We start from the raw sequence: 26,438 nt of genomic DNA, 5'->3' as shown, positions 1-26,438 counted from the left end.
TTCTGTACTAACGGCAGTCAAGCACCCAAGCTAACTGGCTAATATTGGCTAGCATGCTAGCTACACAGATACATAATGAGAGAACACCCCACTCTGACCATTTTACTCGCCCTAGCAGAGCTGGTTAGGCTGTTTTCATGTTATCCAGAGTGCTGGTGACTAACTGTGCTGCTGCCAAAAATGTAATTGCGCTTTTTTGCCGACGTTTACTGACACCGGCCATATTCAACTGGTGTTTAGCCTTCGTAAAGGGTAAAGGACAATCGTGTTTATTCAGAAAACGTTCACGCCAAAACACCAGGCGCATACAAAACGACCGGCCCAAAAACAGGACCCAAACATTCCTGAGAAATGAGAAATGTTTCCTGAGAAAACAAGAAAATAGCACAACCACGAAAATGAACAGAGGGACAAGCCCGCACAAAAGCAGGCGAGCATATCCGGCTTAAATAGCCTTAACCAAAACCTAAACAAGAAACAGGTGTAACCAATAAGACAAAACTAACAGAAAAGGAAAAGGGGATCGGTGGCAGCTAGTAGACCGGTGACGACGACCGCCGAGCGCCGCCCGAACAAAAAGAGGAGCCACCTTCGGTGGGAGTCGTGACAATACTCCATAATAACAAAGTGAAAACATTTTTTTTTTGGAAAATGTTACTAATTTGTAAAAAGGAAATACTGAAATATCTCATTTACATTAGCATTTACACCCCTGAGTCAATACTTTGTAGAAGCACTTTTGGCAGCTATTACAGCTGTGAGGTTTTCTGGTTAAGCCTCTAAACGCTATCCACGCCTGGATTGTGCTACATTTGCCCATTGTTCTTGCCAAATTATTCAAGCTCTGTCAAATTGGTTGTTGATCATTGCTAGATGTCCATTTCAAATCAAATCAAATCAAATCAAATCAAATTTTATTAGTCACATACACATGGTTAGCAGATGTTAATGCGAGTGTAGCGAAATGCTTGTGCTTCTAGTTCCGACAATGCAGTAATAACCAACAAGTAATCTAACCTAACAATTCCACAACTACTACCTTATACACACACACAAGTGTAAAGGGATAAAGAATATGTACATAAAGATATATGAATGAGTGGTGGTACAGAACGGCATGGCAAGATGCAGTAGATGGTATAGAGTACGGTATATACATATGAGATGAGTACTGTAGGGTATGTAAACATAAAGTGGCATAGTTTAAAGTGGCTAGTGGTACATGTATTACATAAAGATGGCAAGATGCAGTAGATGATATAGAGTACAGTATATACATATGAGATGGGTAATGTAGGGTATGTAAACATTATATTAAGTGGCATTGTTTAAAGTGGCTAGTGGTACATTTTTACATAATTTCCATCAATTCCCATTTTTAAAGTGGCTGGAGTTGAGTCAGTATGTTGGCAGCGGCCGCTAAATGTTAGTGGTGGCTGTTTAACAGTCTGATGGCCTTGAGATAGAAGCTGTTTTTCAGTCTCTCGGTCCCTGCTTTGATGCACCTGTACTGACCTCGCCTTCTGGATGATAGCGGGGTGAACAGGCAGTGGCTTGGGTGGTTGTTGTCCTTGATGATCTTTATGGCCTTCCTGTGACATCGGGTGGTGTAGGTGTCCTGGAGGGCAGGTAGTTTGCCCCCGGTGGTGCGTTCTGCAGACCTCACTACCCTCTGGAGAGCCTTACGGTTGTGGGCGGAGCAGTTGCCGTACCAGGCGGTGATACAGCCCGACAGGATGCTCTCGATTGTGCATCTGTAGAAGTTTGTGAGTGCTTTTGGTGACAAGCCGAATTTCTTCAGCCTCCTGAGGTTGAAGAGGCGCTGCTGCGCCTTCTTCACAACGCTGTCTGTGTGGGTGGACCAATTCAGTTTGTCCGTGATGTGTACACCGAGGAACTTAAAACTTTCCACCTTCTCCACTACTGACCCGTCGATGTGGATAGGGGGGTGCTCCCTCTGCTGTTTCCTGAAGTCCACAATCATCTCCTTTGTTTTGTTGACGTTGAGTGTGAGGTTATTTTCCTGACACCACACTCCGAGGGCCCTCACCTCCTCCCTGTAGGCCGTCTCGTCGTTGTTGGTAATCAAGCCTACCACTGTAGTGTCATCCGCAAACTTGATGATTGAGTTGGAGGCGTGCATGGCCACGCAGTCGTGGGTGAACAGGGAGTACAGGAGAGGGCTCAGAACGCACCCTTGTGGGGCCCCAGTGTTGAGGATCAGCGGGGTGGAGATGTTGTTACCTACCCTCACCACCTGGGGGCGGCCCGTCAGGAAGTCCAGGACCCAGTTGCACAGGGCGGGGTCGAGACCCAGGGTCTCGAGCTTGATGACGAGTTTGGAGGGTACTATGGTGTTAAATGCTGAGCTGTAATCGATGAACAGCATTCTCACATGGGTATTCCTCTTGTCCAGATGGGTTAGGGCAGTGTGCAGTGTGGTTGCGATTGCGTCGTCTGTGGACCTATTGGGTCGGTAAGCAAATTGGAGTGGGTCTAGGGTGTCCGGTAGGGTGGAGGTGATATGGTCCTTGACTAGTCTCTCAAAGCACTTCATGATGACGGAAGTGAGTGCTACGGGGCGGTAGTTGTTTAGCTCAGTTACCTTAGCTTTCTTGGGAACAGGAACAATGGTGGCCCTCTTGAAGCATGTGGGAACAGCAGACTGGGATAAGGATTGATTGAATATGTCCGTAAACACACCAGCCAGCTGGTCTGCGCATGCTCTGAGGACGCGGCTGGGAATGCCGTCTGGGCCTGCAGCCTTGCGAGGGTTAACACGTTTAAATGTTTTACTCACCTTGGCTGCAGTGAAGGAGAGCCCGCAGGTTTTGGTAGGGGGCCGTGTCAGTGGCACTGTATTGTCCTCAAAGCGGGCAAAAAAGTTGTTTAGCCTGTCTGGGAGCAAGACATCCTGGTCCGCGACGGGGCTGGTTTTCTTTTTGTAATCCGTGATTGACTGTAGACCCTGCCACATACCTCTTGTGTCTGAGCTGTTGAATTGCGACTCGATTTTGTCTCTGTACTGGGACTTAGCCTGTTTGATTGCCTTGCGGAGAGAATAGCTACACTGTTTGTATTCGGTCATGCTTCCGGTCACCTTGCCCTGGTTAAAAGCAGTGGTTCGCGCTTTCAGTTTCACGCGAATGCTGCCGTCAATCCACGGTTTCTGGTTTGGGAATGTTTTAATCATTGCTGTGGGTACGACATCGTCAATGCACTTCCTAATGAACTCGCTCACCGAATCAGCATATTCGTCAATATTGTTGTTGGACGCAGTGCGGAACATATTCCAATCCGCGTGATCGAAGCAGTCTTGAAGCGTGGATTCAGATTGGTCGGACCAGCGTTGAACAGACCTGAGCGCGGGAGCTTGTTGTTTTAGTTTCTGTTTGTAGGCTGGAATCAACAAAATGGAGTCGTGGTCAGCTTTTCCGAAAGGGGGGCGGGGGAGGGCCTTATATGCGTCGCGGAAATTAGTATAACAATGATCTAGGGTTTTTCCAGCCCTGGTAGCACAATCGATATGCTGATAGAATTTAGGGAGTTTTGTTTTTAGATTAGCCTTGTTAAAATCCCCAGCTACGATGAATGCAGCCTCAGGGTGTGTGGTTTCCAGTTTACAAAGAGTCAGATAAAGTTCGTTCAGGGCCATCGATGTGTCTGCTTGGGGGGGAATATATACGGCTGTGATTATGATTGAAGAGAATTCCCTTGGTAGATAATGCGGTCGACATTTGATTGTGAGGAGTTCTAGATCAGGTGAACAGAATGACTTGAGTTCCTGTGTGTTGTTATGATGATCACACCACGTCTCGTTAATCATGAGGCATACCCCCCCGCCCCTCTTCTTACCAGAAAGATGTTTGTTTCTGTCGGCGCGATGCATGAAGAAACCAGCTGGCTGCACCGACTCCGTTAGCGTCTCTTGAGTTAGCCATGTTTCCGTGAAGCAGAGCACGTTGCAATCCCTGATGTCTCTCTGGAATGCTACCCGTGCTCGGATTTCATCAACCTTATTGTCAAGAGACTGGACATTGGCGAGTAGTATGCTAGGGAGTGGAGCGCATTTTCAGGTCTTACCATATATTTCCAAGTAGATTTAAGTCAAGGTCACTCAGGAACGTTCACTGTCTTCTTGGTAAGCAACTCCAGTGTAGATTTGGCCTTCTGTTTTATGCTACTGTCCTGCTGAAAATGTGAATTCATCTCCCAGTGTCTGGTGGAAAGCACCAGTTTTTCCTCTGGGGTTTTGCCTATGCTTAGATCCATTCAGCTTCTTTTTTATCCTGAAAAACTGCCCAATCCTTAATTATTACAAGCATACACATAACATGATGCAGCCACCACATTACTTGAAAATATGGAGACTGGTATTGAGTAAGGTGTTGAATTCGATTTGCCCCAAACATTACACTTTGTATTTAGGACAAAAAGTTCATTACTTTGCCACATTTTTTGCAGTATTACTTTAGTGCCTTGTTGTAAACAGGAAAGATGTTTTGGAATATTTGTATTCTGCATAGGCTTCCTTCTTTTCACTCTGTCCATTAGTATTGTGGATTAACTACAATGTTGTTCATCCATCCTCAGTTTTCTCATGTCACAGCCATTATACTTTGTAACTGTTGTAAAGTCACCATTGGCCTCATGGTGAAATCCCTGAGAAGTTGACTTAGGAAGGAAGCCTCTATCTTTTATGATGTTGTGTATTGATACACCATCCAAAGGCAGAGTTCATCTGTCCAGTGTCTGTGTTCTTTTGCCCATCTTAATATTTTATTTTTATTGGCCAGTCTGAGTTATGCCTTTTTCTTTGCAACTCTGCCTAGAAGGCCAGCATCCCGGAGTCGTCTCTTCACTTTTGACGTTGAGACTGGTGTTTTGTGGGTACTATTTAATGAAGCTGCAAAAACTGTCTAGTTTCTCAAACGAGACACTCTAATGTACTTGTCCTCTTGCTCAGTTTTGCACCGGGGCCTCCCACTCCTCTTTCTATTCTTGTTAGAGCCAGTTTGCACTGTTCTGTGAAGGGAGTAGTACACAGCGTTGTACGAGATCTTCAATTTCTTGGCAATTTCTCGCATGGAATAGCCTTCATTTCTCAGAACAAGTATAGACTGACGAGTTTCAGAAGAAAGTATTTGTTTCTGGCCATTTGGAGCCTGTAATCAAACCCACAAATGCTGATGCTCCAGATACTCAACTAGTCTAAAGAAGGCCAGCTTTATTACTTCTTTAATCAGAACAACAGTTTTCAGCAGTGCCAACATAATTGCAAAAGGGTTTTCTAATGATCAATTAGGCTTTTAAAATTATAAATTTGGATTAGCTAACACAATGTGCCATTGGAACACAGGAGTGATGGTTGCTGATGATGGGTCTCTGTAAGCCTTTGTAGATATTATATTAAAAATATGCAATAGTCATTTACAACATTATCAAAGTCTACACTATATTTCTGATAAAATTTGATGTTATTTTAATGGAAGAAATGTGCTTTTCTTTCAAGAACAAGGACATTTCTAAGTGACCCCAAACGTTTGAACGGTAGTGTATGTCACAAACACAGGATACAGAAGGTGTAAATGGTACAATGAAATGGTTACTTGCATAGTGGAGTCTTTTATTTAGACATGTAGCTAGCTAGCTAGCTAGCTAAACAATGAACCTTAATCCCAACTCATAATGTTACTACCCTGCGTGAATCTGCAGGTAGCTAATCAACTAGAGTCAATGTTAGCTAGCTAGCTAACATAAGGCTATACCTAAGAATGCAAATGGCTCTAAGATACGAATAATATTACTACTCAGATCATACACGTAATGTTAGCTAGCGAGCCAGCCTGCTAACATTAGCTAGCTAGCTAACAATACGCTTTAACTTGCATGAAAATTACTTTCTGACAAAACTAGAAACATATAATATCTTAAAATGTGGCTAGCTAGACTCTTTTAGTCGTATACAAGGATGAATGCTTCTCCCTCTCTGTCACAGATGCCATGGTTGCCCTTAGTTTGAAGATGTAATCCGGAGACAGGTGTTTTATAAAACAGCCTGTGTGTTCTCTTTTTAACTCACTCCACATATTTACAATCAAACGGCAGATTTTTCTCCATCTCATTTGCTGTCATACTCTGCTTCCACCGGGCATTCCACTGATTTTGACGTTCTTTGACCTTTGACGTTCTTTGTGAAATCTTTCAAAAAATACACGTTAGAAAGTATTACCTACACATACTGAGCAGGTCATGTTATAGACTGAAGCATGCTACATGGCAGACCAATCCAAAGTCATCTCTCGGCATGTCCAACCCATCCATTATTTCAGCCAATCATGGCTACCGGGAAGGTTCCAGTCTTGTTCCATGGCTAAACCAACTAAGCTCATAATTTAACAATTTTATTTGTATTTACAGATGGCATTCAAGTTTGTAATTAAGGAACATGAAAGTTCACATGTTCCAGAAGGCATTTCTGCCCCCCAAAAAATGTATATAAAAAAAAGAATTCTCCTATGAAATAGTGACGCGCGACATACGCCTACTTTCCTAAAACAAGTCACAATTTTGGTTTTCTGGGGAGGCATTCTGTTATCTCTGCACTGACATAGACAAAAACAGTGCTATTGTCTCCATGTCTGAACTGGACAGATTTAGTGAGAGGGGAGTTGGTAGCCCGCACACCCCTGTCCCCCAAAGTGTCAAAACACAAAGCTCCTTCTCTTTCCAGTGACTTTTCTCTTCATCTGATGTTGCCATAGGAGATTCATACTGGAATGTGCATATGCGTGGGTGTATACAATACACACCATGCAGCACACATCCAATCCTACCTTACTACTGCTTTCAAACTTGGGTTTCTTTGCTTTTTAATCATGAGCGGTTAATTCATTACTGTGAATAATGACTCTGATCTGTAAGCTTCCATTTCTCATCTCTTCTCTCTCTTCATATTCCAGCGCTCCTTCGTTAGTGGGGTTTTAATTGGCCGTTGGGCTACGCTGAAAACAATGAAGAATTGATTTCCTTAAACATAATCACCTCAACCACTCGCCTAATGACTGCTGTCACTGTGGGCTCCGAGGAGAAAAATGACCAGTCGATGCTCTCATTGATGCCCTTCACCTCATCCCACCAAAGGGTAGAAAGCAGAACCACCTACCCCATCTTACCTGTTTGAATTAACCCTTCTAGCTGGGTGACAGCCTGTGAACGGTCCATCCATCAAACACACATGCACGCGCGCATACACACATACATGTACAGTGCACCTCGTTTACATTCACATACACAAAGACAAATACACAGACACACACACAAATGTGCACACACAGGCCAGGAACAGACGCACACACACAGGCATGCAGCACACAGGCATGCAGCACACACACAAAGAGAATAGACAAGTATTAGCCCCGTGCTGACATGGTCCAAGTGAGCTTAGGTGTACTGTATGTGGACAGCATAATGTACTGTCCAAGTGGCCATTTGTCCTCTGCATATCACTCCCCTCTGGTCCCATGGTGTCCGATCAAGTCTATTGTTTTGCTCACATTCTCTGTCTGCACAGATGGTACTGAGTTAACTGCTCTAATGTCCACCTGGCTGATGGCTGGACATAGAGCTGCTTATCTCACCCCAGGGTCTGGAGCTAAATAACACACACAGGCGTGCGCATACACGTACACATACACACACGCGTGCACACACACACAGGCACACAAACACACACGCATGCATGCAGATACACATACACACAGGCACGCCCAAATGCAAGAACACACACACAAACACACACGCAAGTTCTATGTTTTGATCAAATATCCCATATGGAGGTGAGATAGAAGAGATGAGTTTGGAAGAAGAGATGATACCATATTCTTTGAATGTCCTTTGAAATGCAGTTCATACAGATGTCCAATCTTAATTTGACCAGTTTCTCACATCAGAAAAATAATCCTACAGCAACAGGACGTGAATTATGTGGATTATAAATAATGGAAATATTTGCAGGAGTTGATACATTTTTCATTAGGGCAAATCAAGTATGACATATTTAAGTGGAAATTACAAACTTTAGAAGCCTAGTGATCAAATGAAGAGAGGACACCTGTACATGTTCATCACACCTGTTTGCATTTCTTATTGACAGAATAATTGATTCCTCATAGCAATGCAATTTCAGCATTTAGGAGTCTGATGGAATCATTGTGATTTTTGACCAACATCGACAAAAGGCCAGGGGGTATGATAAAAATTCCCTAAGTAGTCAGGACTTGAAGGCGGGCATTTTGTGAGGGCTGCCTCTACAACAGGCTTGAAAGCATGTCTCCAGGCAGGAAACTACCAGTAAAATATTGAATAAATCCAACATATTGTGAGTTTTGGGGTTTAAATATAGTGCACTCAAGGGATTCTTTCCTCACTTTTATGGTTTGTGTTATGCCTCATGGCCCGATATACTGTATCAAAAACTAAGCTTGTGGAGAGTGACATTAATTCTGCAGGACAGCAGTGGCCAACATAACTGCAAATGTACTCCTTTTAATCCCAGTCTCCACTGCCTGTGGTCTGGGCATGGCAGACCTTGATGAAAATGTGAACAGAATAGTGTTACCAAGCTCAGCTCAGATATTTTTTTCAAGATCCAGCCACTTCAAACATTTACACAGCCATCCTCCAATAAGACAATATAACGATTTTACCACCATGTTTAAAATGCAATACCGCCATGAAGAAAATCACACTGCTACAAAAGAGGAAAAGTTCTTGGGCTCCCTTTTACCTATTCTCCCTCTGATCATCCCTCTCTTCTCTCCTCTGTAAACTCCAGTTTAATTGTTGGACGATGGTGTCTGTGGTGATGGCTGTCAGAGGAAGATGAAGAGTTTTTCCCGGGGCGTGAGGAGAGGGCCACACGGTGATGGAGGGCCCCTCTCCTGCAGCTCCGCTGGCTGCATTAGCACGCCACTTTATAACTATGTGAAAGGGGCACTTCCAGTGGCTCCCTCATTACTCAGCGGCCCAGTCGGGGCTCTGGCAGGCCCCTGCCCTCTCTCTCTCTATCCATCCTCTCTCTCCATTCTCCTCTCTCCATTTTTTTGGAGAGGAGGGACGTCCCTAGGCTCCATCAGCCCCTCGCTCCCCAGGGTGATCCCTATTGTTACTTTGACCCATCAGTGGCACATTTCTCCTCCACATTATTTTGACACCCTCTTTTGTCACAACGAGGTCCATTGTGCTGCAGTTGTTGTAAATGATGTCACCTCTGTAGGAGAGCCATTGTTAGTGGAGGCTGGTTTAACCCAGTCAGCCTGGTTAAGGCCTGGTGTGTGTTGTAATAATGAGATTTAATTTCTCAGTTTCTCCAGGCCTTCACTCCTGAACCTACTGGAACAGATGATTATCATATGCAGGCTCTCAGAGATGCAAGGAGAGCCACATTAATGCAAGAGCAGAGCATGATTTCCTCATCAGGGAGTGATTTGTAATGGATTGAGGAACACCCTGAGAGTCAAATTAGAATCATCTAAATGCCTCTAGGGGCAATTTGCAGCGCATGCTGTGGTGAAGAGGATAACATAGTAATTGCATGTTATGTGCCTTACATTTATTTTCAGCAGTATTTTTTAAATGTGTACTATGTGATTATATGAACTCATGATTTAATTAAGTTCAGGTTGTTAAAAACAACAGAAAGGTATTTACCCTCAGATAAATGTAGTCATTTAAAAAGATGAAGTGAGTAACCATAGAAACTCATTTTAAAAAGCATTATGGGCCTATTTAGTACAATGTATTTTTATAGCACACTGTCGATAATTTGTTCCATATAGAATTCACATCAGGGATCTATTTCATTTCTAACACCATTTTGTACATATACCAAACATCATCGAACATTAACCCTACTCTTGACGTTGTAGTATATGTTCCACAGTAATTAACCAACCAAACTCCTCAGCTCCATGTGTCGGCTAACCACGTGTCTCTGTCCCTCTGTCTGTGTCCTCAGAAGGAGGTACGTGTGAGGTGATCGCAGCCCACCGGTGCTGTAATAAGAACCGTATCGAGGAGCGCTCCCAGACTGTCAAGTGCTCCTGTCTACCGGGAAAGGTGGCCGGGACAACACGCAACAAACCCTCCTGTGTGGATGGTAAGGACATGTTCATAGCATGTTTTTCACTTTTTAATATCACATATGGCTTAACATTCTAAAAAGAAGTACTTCTCTAAATGTAGTGTAGAGGTACCTTTTTAAAATCATTTATAGCTGATTGGAATTACAATATTGCTGGCTTTTACACACTTTTGAATGAGACTGCCACACGCTGAGGTGTTTCAACAGCTTTCTACCTAATGCGGTTCATTCTTGCACAAGTAGGGTTGCAAAGCTACCGGTATTTTACCCACGTTACTGGAATCTTCAGTAATTTTAGTAATTAACTGAAAATCTATGGCAATCTGTAGAAATGTAGGTAATTTATACTTGAATACCTTTCAAAAAATGTAGTCATATATACTATTCATTTTTATATCTCGTCCATATTGTCCATGTAGATACACCATATTGTTCAAGATAAAATAGTCTAATTAATGAAAGGACAAAGGCACTATTTTCAATTACCTTTGCAAATTGTCCAACTATTGACTTTTTTCACAACTGTCACCAGTTTGACGCCACAACATTTGCAACAAGTACATATTGACATAGTAAAATAAATCAGTGTAAAAGAAAATATGAAGGATATTTCATGCTGAAATCCTCATATTAAACGACCAAGGGTGTTGATGTTTTATATTTACGATAATGTTTTACAGCTTTGTCGTTCCATTTTTTTATAAAAAAATAATGTTATTGAATTATTTCATATAGTTTACATGTGATAAGGCCACACAGAGGGGCAGAGATAATTACACCTGTGATAATCTGAAGTATCCCAAAAGGGCCACTCGATACTAGTCTGCGATCCTTGAAAGATGCCAACATTCTGGTAGTTTACTGGTAAACTTCAAAAGTTTCAAATAATATACTCTATGCATGACTCTCCTAATGTCCTAATGAAGTCAATTAAGATAATATCAAAGCACTCTAAATTGGAGACTAAATCGAATCTGGGTGAGTGCTGCAAAGGATTGTGGGAGACAAGCAATACCTCAGATGCACAGCTGCGAATTACCCATGTTGAATATTGCATGGCCCAAGGCAGCTTAGGTTCATAAATGAAAAAATTAAAAACACAAGTCTGGGAACCCCTGGGCTGACACCTGAAATGCCTGAGGAAAATAATCAACGGAGTGACGCAGTTACAGGGAAACAGAGTAAAGGACCACAGGCAGTCACAAGCCCAGTGAGATAGAACAGAACACAACAGAACACAACAGAGAAGTTAGGTTCTTCAGAACTAATTTATCCTGATGCAGTTTATTATTTCACCTCAAACTCCTCAAAGATCAAAGTAATCTAGGCTGCCCTCACAAAGGAACGACACAGTCTTCATCATGAATGACGATACTATGAGGAGGCGTATGTCTGCCCTCTTCAATCCATTTCATAGGCTTGTTTAGCTACATCTGACACATGAGACAGACAAAGCTAAGCAAATTAATCCTTGGAACCAACTGCGTAAACTTTTTGAAAGTTCTGAACTGAGCTCCTAAGGCTAAGGACTCCGAACTTGGTGAGTTACTAAATTTAAGAAAGCCGGCGTGTTCCACAGCTAAGGCGATGTGACGTAACAAACAATGGTTGCGTGCCATGTCATCAACTGTGTCATTGACTGACAAATTACTATGACATACAGTTGAAGTCGGGAGTCTACATACACCTTAGCCAATTACATTTAAACTCAGTTTTTCACAATTCCTGTCTTAGGTCAGTTAGGATCACCGCTTTATTTTAAGAATGTGAAATGTCAGAATAATAGTAGAGAGAATTATTTATTTCAGCTTTAATTTCTACTTAGGCAGCCTTTTTTCCACCTTAGTTTGTGGGATCTTGATTTTGTATCGTTGCTGTGTAGCCTGCAGAACTTTATGTTCGTTTTGTATTTAGTTGTTTTTCGGTGTTCATTTTAATGAAAGTAAGATGTTAGCCTACCACACTGCACCTTGGTCCGATCCTTCCATCAACGAGCGTGACAGGGTCAAACGTTTTGGGTAGCCTTCCACAAGCTTCCCACAATAAGTTGGGTGAATTTTGGCCCATTCCTCCTGACAGAGCTGGTGTAACTGAGTCAGGTTTGTTGGCCTCCTTGCTCGCACACGCTTTTTCAGTTCTACCCACAAAATTTCAGTAGGATTGAGGTCAGGGCTTTGTGTAGGCCACTCCAATACCTTGACTTTGTTGTCCTTAAGCCATTTTGCCACAACTTTGGAAGTATGCTTGGGGTCATTGTCCATTTGGAAGACCCATTTGCAACCAGTCTTTAACTTCCTGACTGATGTCTTGATGTTGCTTCAATATATCCACATAATTTCCCCCGCCTCATGATGCCATCTATTTTGTGAAGTGCACCAGTCCCTCCTGCAGCAAAGCATCCCCAAAACATGATGCTGCCACCTCCCGTGCTTCACAGTTGGGATGGTGTTCTTCGGCTTGCAGGCCTCCTGGTCAATATGGCCAAACAGTTCCATTTTTGTTTCATCAGACCAGAGGACATTTCTCCAAAAAGTACAATCTTTGTCCCCATGTGCAGTTGCAAACCGTAGTCTGGCTTTATTATGGCGGTTTTGGAGCAGTGACTTCTTCCTTGCTGGGCGTCCTTTCAGGTTATGTCGATATAGGACTCGTTTTACTGTGGATACACATACTTTTGTACCGGTTTCCTCCAGCATCTTCATACGGTCCTTTGCTGTTGTTCTGGGATTAATTTGCACTTTTTGCACCAAAGTGCATTCATCTCTAGGAGACAGAACGAGTCTTCTTCCTGAGCGGTATGACGGCTGCGTGGTCCCATTGTCACGCTCGCTATCCTCAAACTCCCTGTCATAAATCGACCAAGGCGCAGCGTGCATGTAGTTTTACATCTTTTAATGAAAGTGAAACCTAAACAACCAAAAAACAAACAGGTAAACAGCAAAGACCGTGACGCAACCGAGGTGCACACAAACACACACAGAAAATAATTTCCCACAAAACACAGGTGGGAAAAGGCTACCTAAGTATGGTTCTCAGAGACAACGATAGACAGCTGCCTCTGATTGAGAACCACACCCGGCCAAACACATATAAATAGAAAATCATAGAACATAAAACATAGACTGCCCACCCAAATCACACCCTGACCAAACCAAAATAGAGACATGAAACGCTCTCTACGGTCAGGGCGTGACACCCATGGTGTTGATACTTGCGTACTATTGTTTGTACAGATGAACCTGGTACCTTCGGGCATTTGGAAATTGCTCCCAAGGATGAACCAGGCTTGTGGGGGTCTATAATATTGTTTCTGAGGTCTTGGCTGATTTCTTTTGATTTTCCCATGATGTCAAGCAAAGAGGCACTGAGTTTGAAGGTAAGCCTTGAAATATATCCACAGGTACACCTCCAATTGACTCAAATTATGTCAATTAGCCTACCAGAAGTTTCTAAAGCCATGACATCATTTTCTGGAATTTTCCAAGCTGCTTAAAGGCACAGTCGACTTAGTGTATTTAAACTTTTGACCCACTGGAATTGTGATGAGGTGAATTATAAGTGAAATAATCTGTCTGTAAACAATTGTTGGAAAAATGACTTGTGTCATGCACAAAGTAGATGTCCTAACCGACTTGCCAAAACTATAGTTTGTTAACAAGACATTTGTGGTGGTTGAAAAACAAGTTTGAATGACTCCAACCTAAGTGTATGTGAACTTCCGACTTCAACTGTATATTGCTTTAGCTGATCCTTCAAACACCTATCCAGCCGTTGTAAGCTCTGTTAAGCATCCACAATGTCTGAGCATAGGAACGCGCCCAGCATGTTATTAAGTGCATTTCACAAAGGGAAAACGCACCTGAATGAAAGGATATAGTGCAGTATGTTAGACTGATTGATATTCTTACATTGCCTTGGTGTGATAGAGTTTGATATGATAAAGATATGAGGAGAGTTGAGAGGATTGGGAGTGAGGTGGTGGGGAGGGGAGAATGAATGGAGACGGTAGGAGAAGGGGATAGGGGGATGCAGAGGAGGGAAGGGAGGGCTGGGAGATGCTCACACTTCATGCCTCGGTGCTCCTGGCTCCTGCAGTGACGAAAGAATCCCTGTACCTGTTACTGTATTAATTAACAGCCTGTTATATAGAGAGAGGGGATGGAAATGGAACTGACAAGTCACTGAGCAGCGATGTTCCAGCAATGAGCACCACAGCACCCCAGAAGGAGGGAGGGAGCATGCCAGTGGTGCCTATCCCTCTTTCATAGAACCAGGTGAAATTACAGAGAAAAACAGATGCCATTTTGTACTCAGATGATCATAACATTGCATTTACATTTTTGTCATTTAGCTGACGCTCTTATGCAGAGTGACTTACAGGAGCAATTAGGGTTAAGTGCCTTGCTCAAGGGCACATAGACAGATTTTTTTTACCTAGTCGGCTCAGGGAATAGAACCAGTTGCTGCAATTCACAGGTAACAAAAGAGTCCGCAATCAAGGAAAATCAATGAAAGTGTTAAAACTAGTGTGTGAACTCTCTCTGAAAGTTGTTTGTGTGGAGCCTGCGGGCCCCTGTTCAACTCTGTGAGATATTATAGACCTGTGTGGTCAATGTCCCGTGACTGTCCCCTCAGTGGTGGGGTACGCTGGCCCAGATGGAACTCATCCCCAGGTCTCCAATTATTAATGCTGCATCTACGATGAGTAACGATGCTGCTACCCAGCCGGGCTCATCTTACCCTCCAGTGGATACCTGCTGTGTTTGTCCCATAGTGTCACGCCCTGACTTTAGTTATATGTGCTTTCTTTATTATTTGGTTCGGTCAGGGTGTGACAAGGGGTGGTTTGTTTAGTTTTTGGATTGTCTAGGGGGTTTTGTCTTGTCTAGGTTTTTTGGTTATCTATGGGGATTTTGTATTGTCTCGGGGTATGTAGGTTTATGGTGGCCTGAGTCGGTTCGCAATCAGAGACAGCTGTTTATCGTTGTCTCTGATTGGGGAGCCTATTTAGGTTGCCATTTTCCAAGTTGGTTTTGTGGGTAGATGTCCTTGTTTAGTTGCCTGTGAGCACTATGTTGGCTTCACGTTTGCTTGTTTTGTGAGTTTGTTAAGTGTTCTTTGTTTAATAAATAGAAGAATGGATTCAAATTACGCTGCGCCTTGGTCCACTCCTTTAAACGGCCGTGATACTTAGACACAGACACACACACACTCAGCACCCTATCTTCCCTACACGTGCACCAAGTCCTGTACTGAGTGGCAAGACGTAGAGATCGATTACTCTCCTTTGAGACAGCATTCTGGTTGTATTAACTGTCATTAGCATCAAACCAGGCAAACCCCTAAACAGAACAGAGAAAAAGGACTGCATTAAGATTAAACAGTTACAGTTACATTCTTTTATATGTAATATTTACTCTTTTGTGGATATGCGAGATGTGTATTTGTGTGATTCTTCCTCTGGGATTGGTAAATGATTGGGGTATTTATTAATGCATGGGAATGTGGTGCTTGTGTTGGAGGCTGGTGCCTCACATACTTGGTGGGGGAGTGCTGTAAGCTTATCCCTGCATGGGAATTGATTATTAGCTTTGACAAGTAGAACTACGTCCCAGTTATGTCAGGGCCAACAAGGCTTTTAGTGAGGAACATCCCTTTTAACAAGTCAAACACTCAGGCTTATTTCTCACAGCCCATGCTAGGCCAATGCAATATGCTCAAATTAGGCGCCTGTCACTGCACCACTGCCTTTATCCTGCTATGATAAATGCAAGCGCACAAACACTGTACACATACTTTTTACACACACACACACACACACACACACACACACACACACACACACACACACACACACACACACACACACACACACACACACACACACACACACACACACACACACACACACACACACACACACACACACACACACACACACACGTCCAGAATGCTGTTTGCACCCTGCCACAGACAGCGCACATACTATTTATACTGTAACAGTGATGATCTCTTGTCACAAGCAATACACACACACTTTCTCTCATACACATACTGTACAGTACACACACAGACACACATTTATTTTCCCTCTTGGGCATATTAAGTGTGGTGCTAGCCACTGATGGAGAATAAACCCTTCTGTTTGGCTGTGGGCGAGTAATACTGAGCATGACAGGTTGTCATGGTACATTTGAGCAATGTCCAGGGGGAAACGACACATGGACGCTAGCTACTTCAAGGGTGGAAAGAAATGCCTGATTCCTCCACACACTCTGCTGATCAAAAGAACCATCTAAATAGCTACAGAATATCAAAAGCACTCGGACTAAACTACATAGTTAAAAAAGGCCCTTCAAAAGACTACGCAAGGCCATTACCATCATTAGTGATATCAATGTTTCAAAGAGAATACTTACTTCATTATATCTGAAGATGTGACATGCTACATATACTGAGTATACAAAACATAAAGAACACCTGCTCTGTCCATGACATAGGCTGACCAGGTGAATCCATGTGAAAGCTATGATCCCTTATTGATGTCACTTGTTAAATCCGCTCCAATCCGTGTAGATGAAGGAGAGGAGACATGTTAAAGAAGGATATAGAAGCCTTGAGACGATTGAGACATGGATTGTGTATGGGTGCCATTCAGAGGTTGAATGGGCAAGACTAAATATTTAAGTGCCTTTGAACGGTTTGTGTCAAGAACTGCAACGCTGCTGGGTTTTTCACACTCAACAGTTTCCCGTGTGTATCAAGAATATTCCACCACTCAAAGGACATCCAGCCATCTTGACACAACTGTGGAAGCATTCGAGTCAACATGGGCCAGCATCCCTGTGGAACGCTTTCGACACCTTGTAGAGTCCATGCTCGACGAATTGAGCCTGTTCTGAGGGCAAAGGGTGGTACAACTCAATACTACAAAGCTGTTCTTAATGTTTGGTATACTCAATGCATTTCATAATATGATGCAGCAGGATCATCAAGAAAGGCAAGAATAAAATAATTTTCTTCTACTGTACACACTGCTCAGACTATACAGAGGAGATGCATTCTTTATACACACACACTTGTGCTGGCTGTGTGTGTGTGTGGATGCGTTAAAACAATGCTTCAGACCTGGCTTTCCACGATTACCTTGCCTCACGGTTGACAGTGCAAAGTCTAAATCCAATGACATCTAAACAAAGTCACACAAAATGAACATCAAATTCACTTATTGGAAGACCTCTGTCTTTCCCAGCATGCTTTACTCAGTTATAGACCCACTTGTGATGAGTAAGCCTGCAAGGCCTCAACCTGGTGCCAATACAAGGTCAGCAGAACAGAGCTGTAGCTCCTGTAGAAAAACAATGCCTCCTCTCTTGCTGCACGCCCGCCGACAGGAGCAAAGTAAAAACTGTACAAATACTAAAGGCTGCATGAGTCAGAGTTTTTTTAATGTATTTTTATTTACTATTGAACGGAACCAGGTAGCTAACGTCCTCCAACTTTGTTGCATTCCGCCAAACTCTTCCGCAAAAGCGGACATCATTGGACACTTGACAATTCAACTGACAAGACAGGAAGTGCTCAGCCAGTCATTCAGCCAGCCAGGGCTATTCTTTGTGTTCCACGCTCTGCATAGTTCCACATATACTACTTCACGTCTGGACACTTTAAAGTTCCATCCATTGTCAACATTCTTTTTGCAATAGCAATTGTACAGGTTACAATTGACAAGTCATGGGAAATTAAAAAACTCTCACCAGAGGTGATACAGTTCTACAACGACCACTCGGGCACACTTCAAGAAAAAAAACACTATCAGAAGCACATACACATACATTACTCACACACGCAAATATACACTTTTCACATTCCATAAATACAGGCTGTAGTCCCTGGGTAGTCATTATGAGTGTAAAATATTGGACATGTAATAATTGAGAGGCCAAACAATAGTGTCTGTATAGCTAATCAAGAGCCAGTCTGGTACTGTGCAGAGCAGCGATTCATAAAAAATAATGGCTTGTGAAACTGACCTCAGATCTAGGGTCTCTGTCTCGGCCCCTCAATCATCACACACTGGCGTCATTATTCCAGCTCTGTTGACCTTCCCCAGCCTTATTACTGCCATTACAAAATGGCTAGTATCCCTGGGACTTCAGCCAGGCTCATCTCTCTGTGTAAGGACTGATCAGGCCTCTTCATTAAAACAATCAGCTCATTATACCCAGTTTGGGGGTTTGTTACTGGTCTGGTGAGATAGGACTCCCATGACTGATTGATTTGGAAATAAATGAGTGATGGATTAGAGACACAGACACCGATTGTTGGGGTACTGTAGATTGATTGGAGAGTAGAAGAGTGCTGCTGACTATTAGAGGCTGGAGGGACATGGTGCCAGACAGAGGGGCACTGGAGGGCCAGAGGGGCGTTAGAGAGAGGCAGAGGGAGGCAGGGAGAGTTCCCCGTTATCCAGTGTAAACTATTGATCCATACCCCCAACACCTGCAGGAAAGCCAAGACATAGGAAAAAAACATTGGAACATTTTAATTTTTGGCTTGATTCATTTCAAGTAAGTCCATTCCATGTATAGTGTAGATAATCATTGTGCCATCTAAACTGCTGTGAAATATATTTTCAATAACCAAAAATAATGTATTTTCAGTTGTTTGAAACTGGTGTACAAAACCTAAAGTAAAATACTCAAAAACAAAACTTAAGAACGCGAAGCATAGAAATATCGCAGATAGAACATATCTACCGCTTCTTAGACGTGCTTTCATTGAGAATGACAGATCTATAACTTTCTATGTGAATTTGGTCGGGTCACCCAAAAATGTACACATTGCAGCTTTAACTATCCATTGAAACTTCAGGCATGCCCTCAAAACTCAACTGGGACAACATTCAATTATGTTCGCTCATCTGTCAAGGTGTTCAAACATTGTGTTACATTGTGTTACCTGTCAGACATGTGTTAGGTTCAATCTATCACACACTGTAACTACCCCTGTGTGGATGCTTGACTATGGGGATGTCATCTACAGGTCAGCATGCAAGGGAGCCCTTGAGAATCTAGACATGCTTTATCATTCTGCCATGTTTTCCCTTTACACGTCTCATCATATGCGTTCTACACTGTGTACAAAACATTAAGAACACCTTCCTAATATTGACTTGCACCCCCTTTTGCCCTCAGAACAGCCTCAATTCGATGAAATGACTAACACAATTGGTCTCTACAAGGTCATGAAAGCGTTACACAGGGATGCTGGCCCATGTTGTTCTGTATTGACTTTGTGTTTGTCATAATGTCCCTGTGCTTCTGTGTTGTGATGTCTGTCTTGTCCTATGATTTCAATGTTTTTTTGTTCATGTATTTATTGCACCGCACTTCCCAGTCGTCACTGGCCATCATTGTAAATAAGAACTTGTTCTTATTAACCTCAATGTAAAGGTGGATTATGCTTTAAGAGATCTGTCATGTAGAACAGAGGTCTTCACGGATCCACTTGTACCAAGGGGGTCCGAATCCAGAATTCTAAGTATTGTCACGCTCTGAGTCGGATCTGATATGATTGTCACAGGTCTCAGGTATGTGTAGTTTTAACTGACTTGTCCAGAAGGATTCATACAGATCCAAACGCGACTGCAGCAGTAGAAAGAGAGAAATTGTATAATTGATTCTGCTGCTCTTGCTTTTCAGAGTGACGTGTGGCACGTGTAGCTTGTTGTTGTTGTTGGCCAATCATACGTCATCAAAGCAGCAATAGGCTACAGTCATGGAGCCTCCATGTGTGGCAAAAGTTAGGAGATATATAATCAATGGAACATGGAATTAAAATTATGGAATTAAAAGTTGAAGGAGATGGATAGGCAGTGGTGTAAAGTACTTAAGTAAAAAATACTTTAAAGTACTACTTAATTCGTTTTTGGGGCTATCTGTACTTTACTATTTATATTTTTGACTACTTTTACTTTTACTTCACTACATTCCTAAAGAAAATAATGTACTTTTTACTCCATACATTTTCCCTGACAGCCAAAAGTACTTGTTACATTTTGAATGCTTAGCAGGACAGAAAATGGTCCAATTCACACACTTATCAAGAGAACATCCCTGGTTTTACCTAATGCCTCTGATCTGGCAGAATCACTAAGCACAAATACCTTGTTTGTAAATTATTTCTGAGTGTTGGAGTGTGCCTCTGGCTATCCGTAAATAAAATAAAAAATACAATTGTGCTGTCTGATTTGCCTAATATAAGGAATTTGTAATTATTCATACTTTTACTGTAGCTTTGGATACTTAAGTATATTTTAGCAATTACATTAACTTTTTATACTTAAGTTTACTTAAAACCAAATACTTTTAGACTTTAACTCAAGTAGTATTTTACTGGGTTACTTTATTATTTTACTGGGTGGCTTTCACTTTTACTTGAGTCATTTTCTAGTAAGGTATCTTTACATTTACTCAAGTATGACAATTGGGTACTTTTTCCACCACTGAGGATAGGCTACAACAACCAAGAGCCAAATGGTAGGCTGCTACTTAATATTCTGAAATGAGATGTTGTTATTTGTGACTGTGTAGGACGAGAAAGTGCATGCAGCCTGAATTAGCCTAGCTAGCTAGCTTAACTAGCTTCTCCTGGTTTGATGCAGTCAAGACAGGTACGATGTAATCATATTGAATGATAAATAACCTAGCTTTGGCAGCTATCTTCTCCCTGTGTCATGCCCTGACCATAGTTTGCTTTGTATGTTTATATGTTTTGTTTGGTCAAGTTGTGATCTGAGTGGGCATTCTATGTTGTATGTCTAGTTTGTCTGTTTCTGTGTTTGGCCTGATATGGTTCTCAATCAGAGGCAGGTGTTAGTCGTTGTCTCTGATTGGGAACCATATTTAGGTAGCCTGTTTTGTCTTTTGGTTTGTGGGTGTTTGTCTTCCGTGTCAGTGTTTGTCGCCACACGGTACTGTTTAGTTTGTTCACATCGTTTATTGTTTTGTTTAGTGTTCTGAGTTTAATTAAAAACATCATCATGAACACTTACCACGCTGCGCTTTGGTCCTCCTCTCTTTCTCCCGAAGACGATCGTTACAGAAACACCCACCACCAAAGGACCAAGCAGCGTGGTAACGGGCAGCAACAGGAGAACCAGCGATATCTGGAGAAATGGACTTGGGAGGAGATTCTGAACGGCAAGGGACCCTGAGTACAAGCTGGTGAGTATCGCCGCCCCAAAGCTGAGCTGGAGGCAGCGAAAGCGGAGAGGCGGTGGTATGATGAGGCTGCACGAAAGCGCGGCTGGAAGCCAGAGAGGCAGCCCCAAAAATGTATTGGGGGGAGGCACACGGGGAGTGTGGCTAAGCCAGGTAGGAGACCTGAGCCAACTCCCCGTGCTTACCGTGGAGAGAGAGCGACCGGGCAGGCACCGTGTTATGCAGAGATGCGCACGGTGTCCCCGGTAAGCAGACATAGCCGGTGCGGTACATAGCAGCACCTCGTATCGGCCGGGCTAGAGTGGGCATCGAGCCAGGTGCCATGAAGCCGGCTCTATGCATCTGGTCTCCAGTGCGTCTCCTCGGGCCGGTGTATATGGCACCAGCCCTACGCATGGTGTCCCCGGTTCGCCAGCACAGCCCAGTGCGGGCTATTCCACCTCGCCGCACTGGCCTGGCTACGGGGAGCATTCAGCCAGGTAGGGTTGGGCAGGCTCGGTGCTCGAGACCTGTAGTGTGCCTCCACGGTCCGATCTATCCGGTGCCTTCTCCACGCACCAGTCCGCCTGTGGCAGCCCCTCGCACCAGCCCAATACCACCAGTGCCAACACCACGCACCAGGCTTCCTGTGCATCTGCAGAGTCCAGTACGCCCTGTTCCTCCTCCCCGCACTCGCACAGTGGTGCGTGTCCCCAGTCCGGTACAACCAGTTCCAGCACCACGCACAAAGCCTACTGTGCGTCTCCAGGGTCCAGTATGCCCTGTTCCTGCTCCCCGCACTCGCCCAGTGGTGCGTGTCCCCAGCCCGGTACCACCAGTTCCGGCACCACGCACCAGGCCTACTGTGCGCTTCAACAGGCCAGAGTCTCCCGTCTGTCCAGCGCCGCCTGAGCTGCCCATCTGTCCAGCGCTGCTGGAGCGCCCGTCTGTCCAGCGCCGCCTGAGCTGCCCGTCTGTCCAGCGCCGCCTGAGCTGCCCGTCTGTCCAGCGCCGCCTGAGCCGCCCGTCAGGAGCCGCCAGAGCCGCCCGCCAGTCAGGAGCCGCCAGAGCCGCCCGCCAGTCAGGAGCCGCTAGAGCCGCCCGCCAGTCAGGAGCCGCCAGAGCCGTCCGCCAGTCAGGAGCCGCCAGAGCCGTCCGCCAGTCAGGAGCTGCCCCTCAGTCTGGAGCTGCCCCTCAGTCCGGAGCTGCCCCTCAGTCCTGAGCTGCCCCTCAGTCCGGAGCTGCGCCTCAGTCCGGAGCTGCCCTTCAGTCCGGAGCTGCCCTTCAGTCCGGAGCTGCCCTTCAGTCCGGAGCTGCCTTTCAGTCCGGAGCTGCCCCTCAGTCCGGAGCTGCCCCTCAGTCCGGAGCTGCCCCTCAGTCCGGAGCTGCCCCTCAGTCCGGAGCTGCCCCTCAGTCCGGAGCTGCCCCTCAGTCCAGTGGTGCCATTTAGTAGGGTTGCCAATCCTAGGTCGGCGGCGAGGGTCGCCGTTCCTAGGAGGCCACGGAAGCGGGTAATGACAATGGTGGAGTGGGGTCCACGTCCAGCGCCAGAGCCGCCACCGCGGACAGATGCCCACCCAGACCCTCCCCTATAGGTTCAGGCTTTGCGGCCGGAGTCCGCACCTTGGGGGGGGGGGGGTACTGTCACGCCCTGACCATAGTTTGCTTTGTATGTTTATATGTTTTGTTTGAGGTTACCACGCTGCGCTTTGGTCCTCCTCTCTTTCTCCCGAAGACGATCGTTACACCCTGCTCTCCGTGTCACTCACTCACTCACTTACTCAGAGTAGTGTCAGTCAATTAAGTCAGTTAATTGACTGACACTACAAGTCAGTTAAAATTACACATACCCGAGACCCATGACAATCATATCAGACTCTCAGACCCGTGACATAGAAAACGTTTTTGTCCCGTGAAGACCTCTAATGCAGAATTTGATCCATCATGATTGTGCCAATAATATTTTATTTTATTTCACCTTTATTTAACCAGGTATGCCAGTTGAGAACAAGTTCTCATTTACAACTGTGACCTGGCCAAGATTAAGCAAAGCAGCGCGACAAAAACAACAACACAGAGTTACACATGGGATAAACAAATGTACAGTCAATAACACAATAGAAAAAGTGTATGTACAGTGTGTGCAAATGTAGTAAGATTAGGGAGGTAAGACAATAAATAGGCCATAGAGGCAAAATAAGTATGACAGACAGACAGACATTTTTGTGATGACCAGGCCTTGCACTGTAGGTCATTTACCCAGGGACCACCGTCCTGCTATAATAATCCACATCCCCTCCATAGTTCTCGTCAGGAGAGGAGGGGAAACAGGAGGGGTCATGAAGTCGCTGTGGTTGTGACTTTAGTGTTGGAAGTAGGAAAGGGGGAGGTAGGGGTGGAGTGGACCGCTGGGTAGTGAGGAATGGATCCAAGCCCATAGAATGGAACTTTTCCAGCTGCCATGGTCACTAAGAGAGAGATGTCCTGGCCTGGATTCAATGGATCTGGAGCTCCATATTAACCCTGAGCCTCTCCTTTAGCCCCTGTGGCTCTCTTACTCCCTACACATACTGGATCACACAGAAGGGCTGCCAAGTTAAGGCCTGCTATTTAAGTTGGGTTCAAATTGTATCAGTTTAGCTTTTACGATGATGACCTTATGAATTAGATGGAGAAGTCTGCCACTGTCTGCCACTGTCTTATCAATAGACATCTTGTCTCTAAGGTACTGTAACGGTGGTAGAAATGACTTGGAGCTATTTATATATCTTGCACAGAAAGCCATTATGCTGTTTATAATGAGGGCAGAGTTAGTGTCTCTGAGACATGTTTGACAGGCACCTACAATTGACTGGCCCTATAGAAATGACTAACACAGATGTAGACGCTCAGCACACAATGTGAGGAGAAATCAATGTTTCGTGGAGTATAGTAAATACCATTCATCTTTCATGCAAATTATAGGTCATCTTTCAACCCCTCTGGTGAGGCAGCATTTTAATCTCAGCTCTCCCTCTCTCTCCTTCTCTTTTCTCCCTCTCTGTCTCTCTCTTTTCCATTCCAAATAAATAAATAAATATTCTTCGCAGGTATTACTTTACCATTTTCAATTCAGTGGATTCTGCATTCAAAGTGTTGAATATAAATCCTTCTCAATGTTTCCAGGTTCTGCTGTTCATAACAAAAATCAGGAGGTAAATAGAAAACAGGCTCATTGCAGCACAAAACGATCAGAGCCTGGAGCACCAGACTTTATACAGTTGATGGTGTTTGTCCAGCTCAGCCCTGGCTTAACTAGAATAGCATGGAAACAAACATTGCAGCATCTCAGAAAGACCTCATGGTGAGATAATGTTTCCTGCCATCACACATGGGATTGCTGTGTGATTAAGATGGGATGCATATTTACTGAAGCTACACTGTGTGTTAGAAAGACGGGGAGAGAGAGAGAGAGAGAAAGAGATATGACAGATGAGTGTGTGGTAATTGCTGTATGTGGTGAACAGCCACGGGGGAGCCTATGGTTAATGTGTGTTTGGTTGGTGTGCGGAGGAAGATAACGCTTTGCTCTGGGCTCTGCTAGCTCTGGTAGCTTCAGCACACGGTTAGGACATCTTTAGGAGGAGGGGAAGCGTCAGCCTGGGATTGCTGATACTTCACTGAGGAGTCTCTGTGGTTTCTATAAAGCCAATGCAGCGACTGTATGAGTCAGTTCTTCTCGGAATGTTTATGTGTCCAGTGTTTGAAAAGTAGGCTACAGTTCAGCCTGTTCTTGCTCCGTATGTTGCTACAGTTTGTACCACAATGCACAGGAGCTTTACTGTGCCCTGCATTTTTGAAGAGGTGCTTACAAAGACTTGCTACCCTGTAACCTTGGTTACACAGACTACAGAAAAACTTTACCAGAAAGGTGAAACAGGATGTGAGTTGGAAGACCCCAATATGTCTATCTTGACTCAGACATTCAAACTTCCAATCCTATCTAGTTAACTTCATATGGCTGAGATCCCGTTAACGGGAAAGTGAAAGTGCGCCAAATTCAAACAACAGAAATCTCATAATAAAAATTCCTCAAACATACAAGTATTTCACACCATTTTAAATATAAACTTGCTGTTAATCCCACCACAGTGTCCGAATTCAAAAAGGCTTTACGATTATGTTAGGTCAGTACCTAGTCACAGAAAAACACAGCCATTTTTCCAGCCAAAGAGAGGAGTCACAAAAAGCAGAAATAGAGATAAAATGAATCACTAACCTTTGATGATCTTCATCAGATGACACTCATAGGACTTCAGGTTACACAATACATGTATGTTTTGTTCGATAAAGTTCATATTTATATCCAAAAATCTTAGTTTACATTGGCGCGTTATGTTCAGTAAACATCCGGTGATTTTGCAGAGAGCCACATCAATTTACAGAAATACTCATAATAAACATTGATAAAAGATACAAGTATTATTCATGGAACTTTAGATAAACTTCTCCTTAATGCAACCACGGTGTCAGATTTCAAAAACACTTTACGGAAAAAGCACACCATGCTATAATCTGAGTACAGCGCTCAGAGCCCAAACAAGCCATACAGATATCCGCCATGTTGTGGAGTCAACTGAAGTCAGAAATAGTATTATAAATATTCACTTACCTTTGATGATCTTCATCCAGAATGCACTCCCAGGAATCGCAGTTCCACAATAAATGTTTGTTTTGTTCGATAACATCCATAATTCATGTCCAAATACCTCCTTATTGTTCGCGCGTTTAGTTCCAAAATCCAAATTGATGACGCGCAGGTCAGACGAAAAGTCAAACAGTTCCGTTACAGTTCGTAGAAACATGTCAAACGATGTATAGAATCAATCTTTAGGATGTTTTTAACATAAATCTTTAATAATGTTTCAACCGGAGAATTCCTTTGTCTGTAGAAATGCGATGGAACGCAGCTAACTCTCACGGGGGCGCGCCTGAGTGAGCCGAGGGCACTCTGCCAGACCCATGACTCAATCAGCTCTCATTCCCTCATCCTTCACAGTAGAAGCATAAAACAAGGTTCTAAAGACTGTTGACATCTAGTGGAAGCCTTA

At 43.9% G+C, this 26,438-nt stretch overlaps 1 protein-coding gene across 2 annotated transcripts in view; it reads left to right on the top strand.

Moving 5' to 3' along the window:
• Positions 1-26,438, top strand: part of LOC139535631 (chemokine-like protein TAFA-1) — a 287,983-nt gene that overhangs the window by 245,677 nt on the left and 15,868 nt on the right. For both annotated transcript variants that reach the window (XR_011667168.1, XM_071335236.1), the window contains exon 3: positions 10,019-10,159. Coding sequence is in view for 1 of the 2 variants with exons in the window: in XM_071335236.1 (XP_071191337.1) it covers positions 10,019-10,159 (141 nt within the window). In the remaining variant the exon portion in view is untranslated. The remainder of the gene's footprint in view (positions 1-10,018; positions 10,160-26,438) is intronic.

This window comes from Salvelinus alpinus, chromosome 12 (genome assembly GCF_045679555.1).
Source record: "Salvelinus alpinus chromosome 12, SLU_Salpinus.1, whole genome shotgun sequence".
NCBI classification, from domain to species: Eukaryota; Metazoa; Chordata; class Actinopteri; order Salmoniformes; family Salmonidae; genus Salvelinus; species Salvelinus alpinus.
Note: the sequence above shows the minus strand (reverse complement) of the source record. Positions and strands in the feature narration are given on the sequence as shown.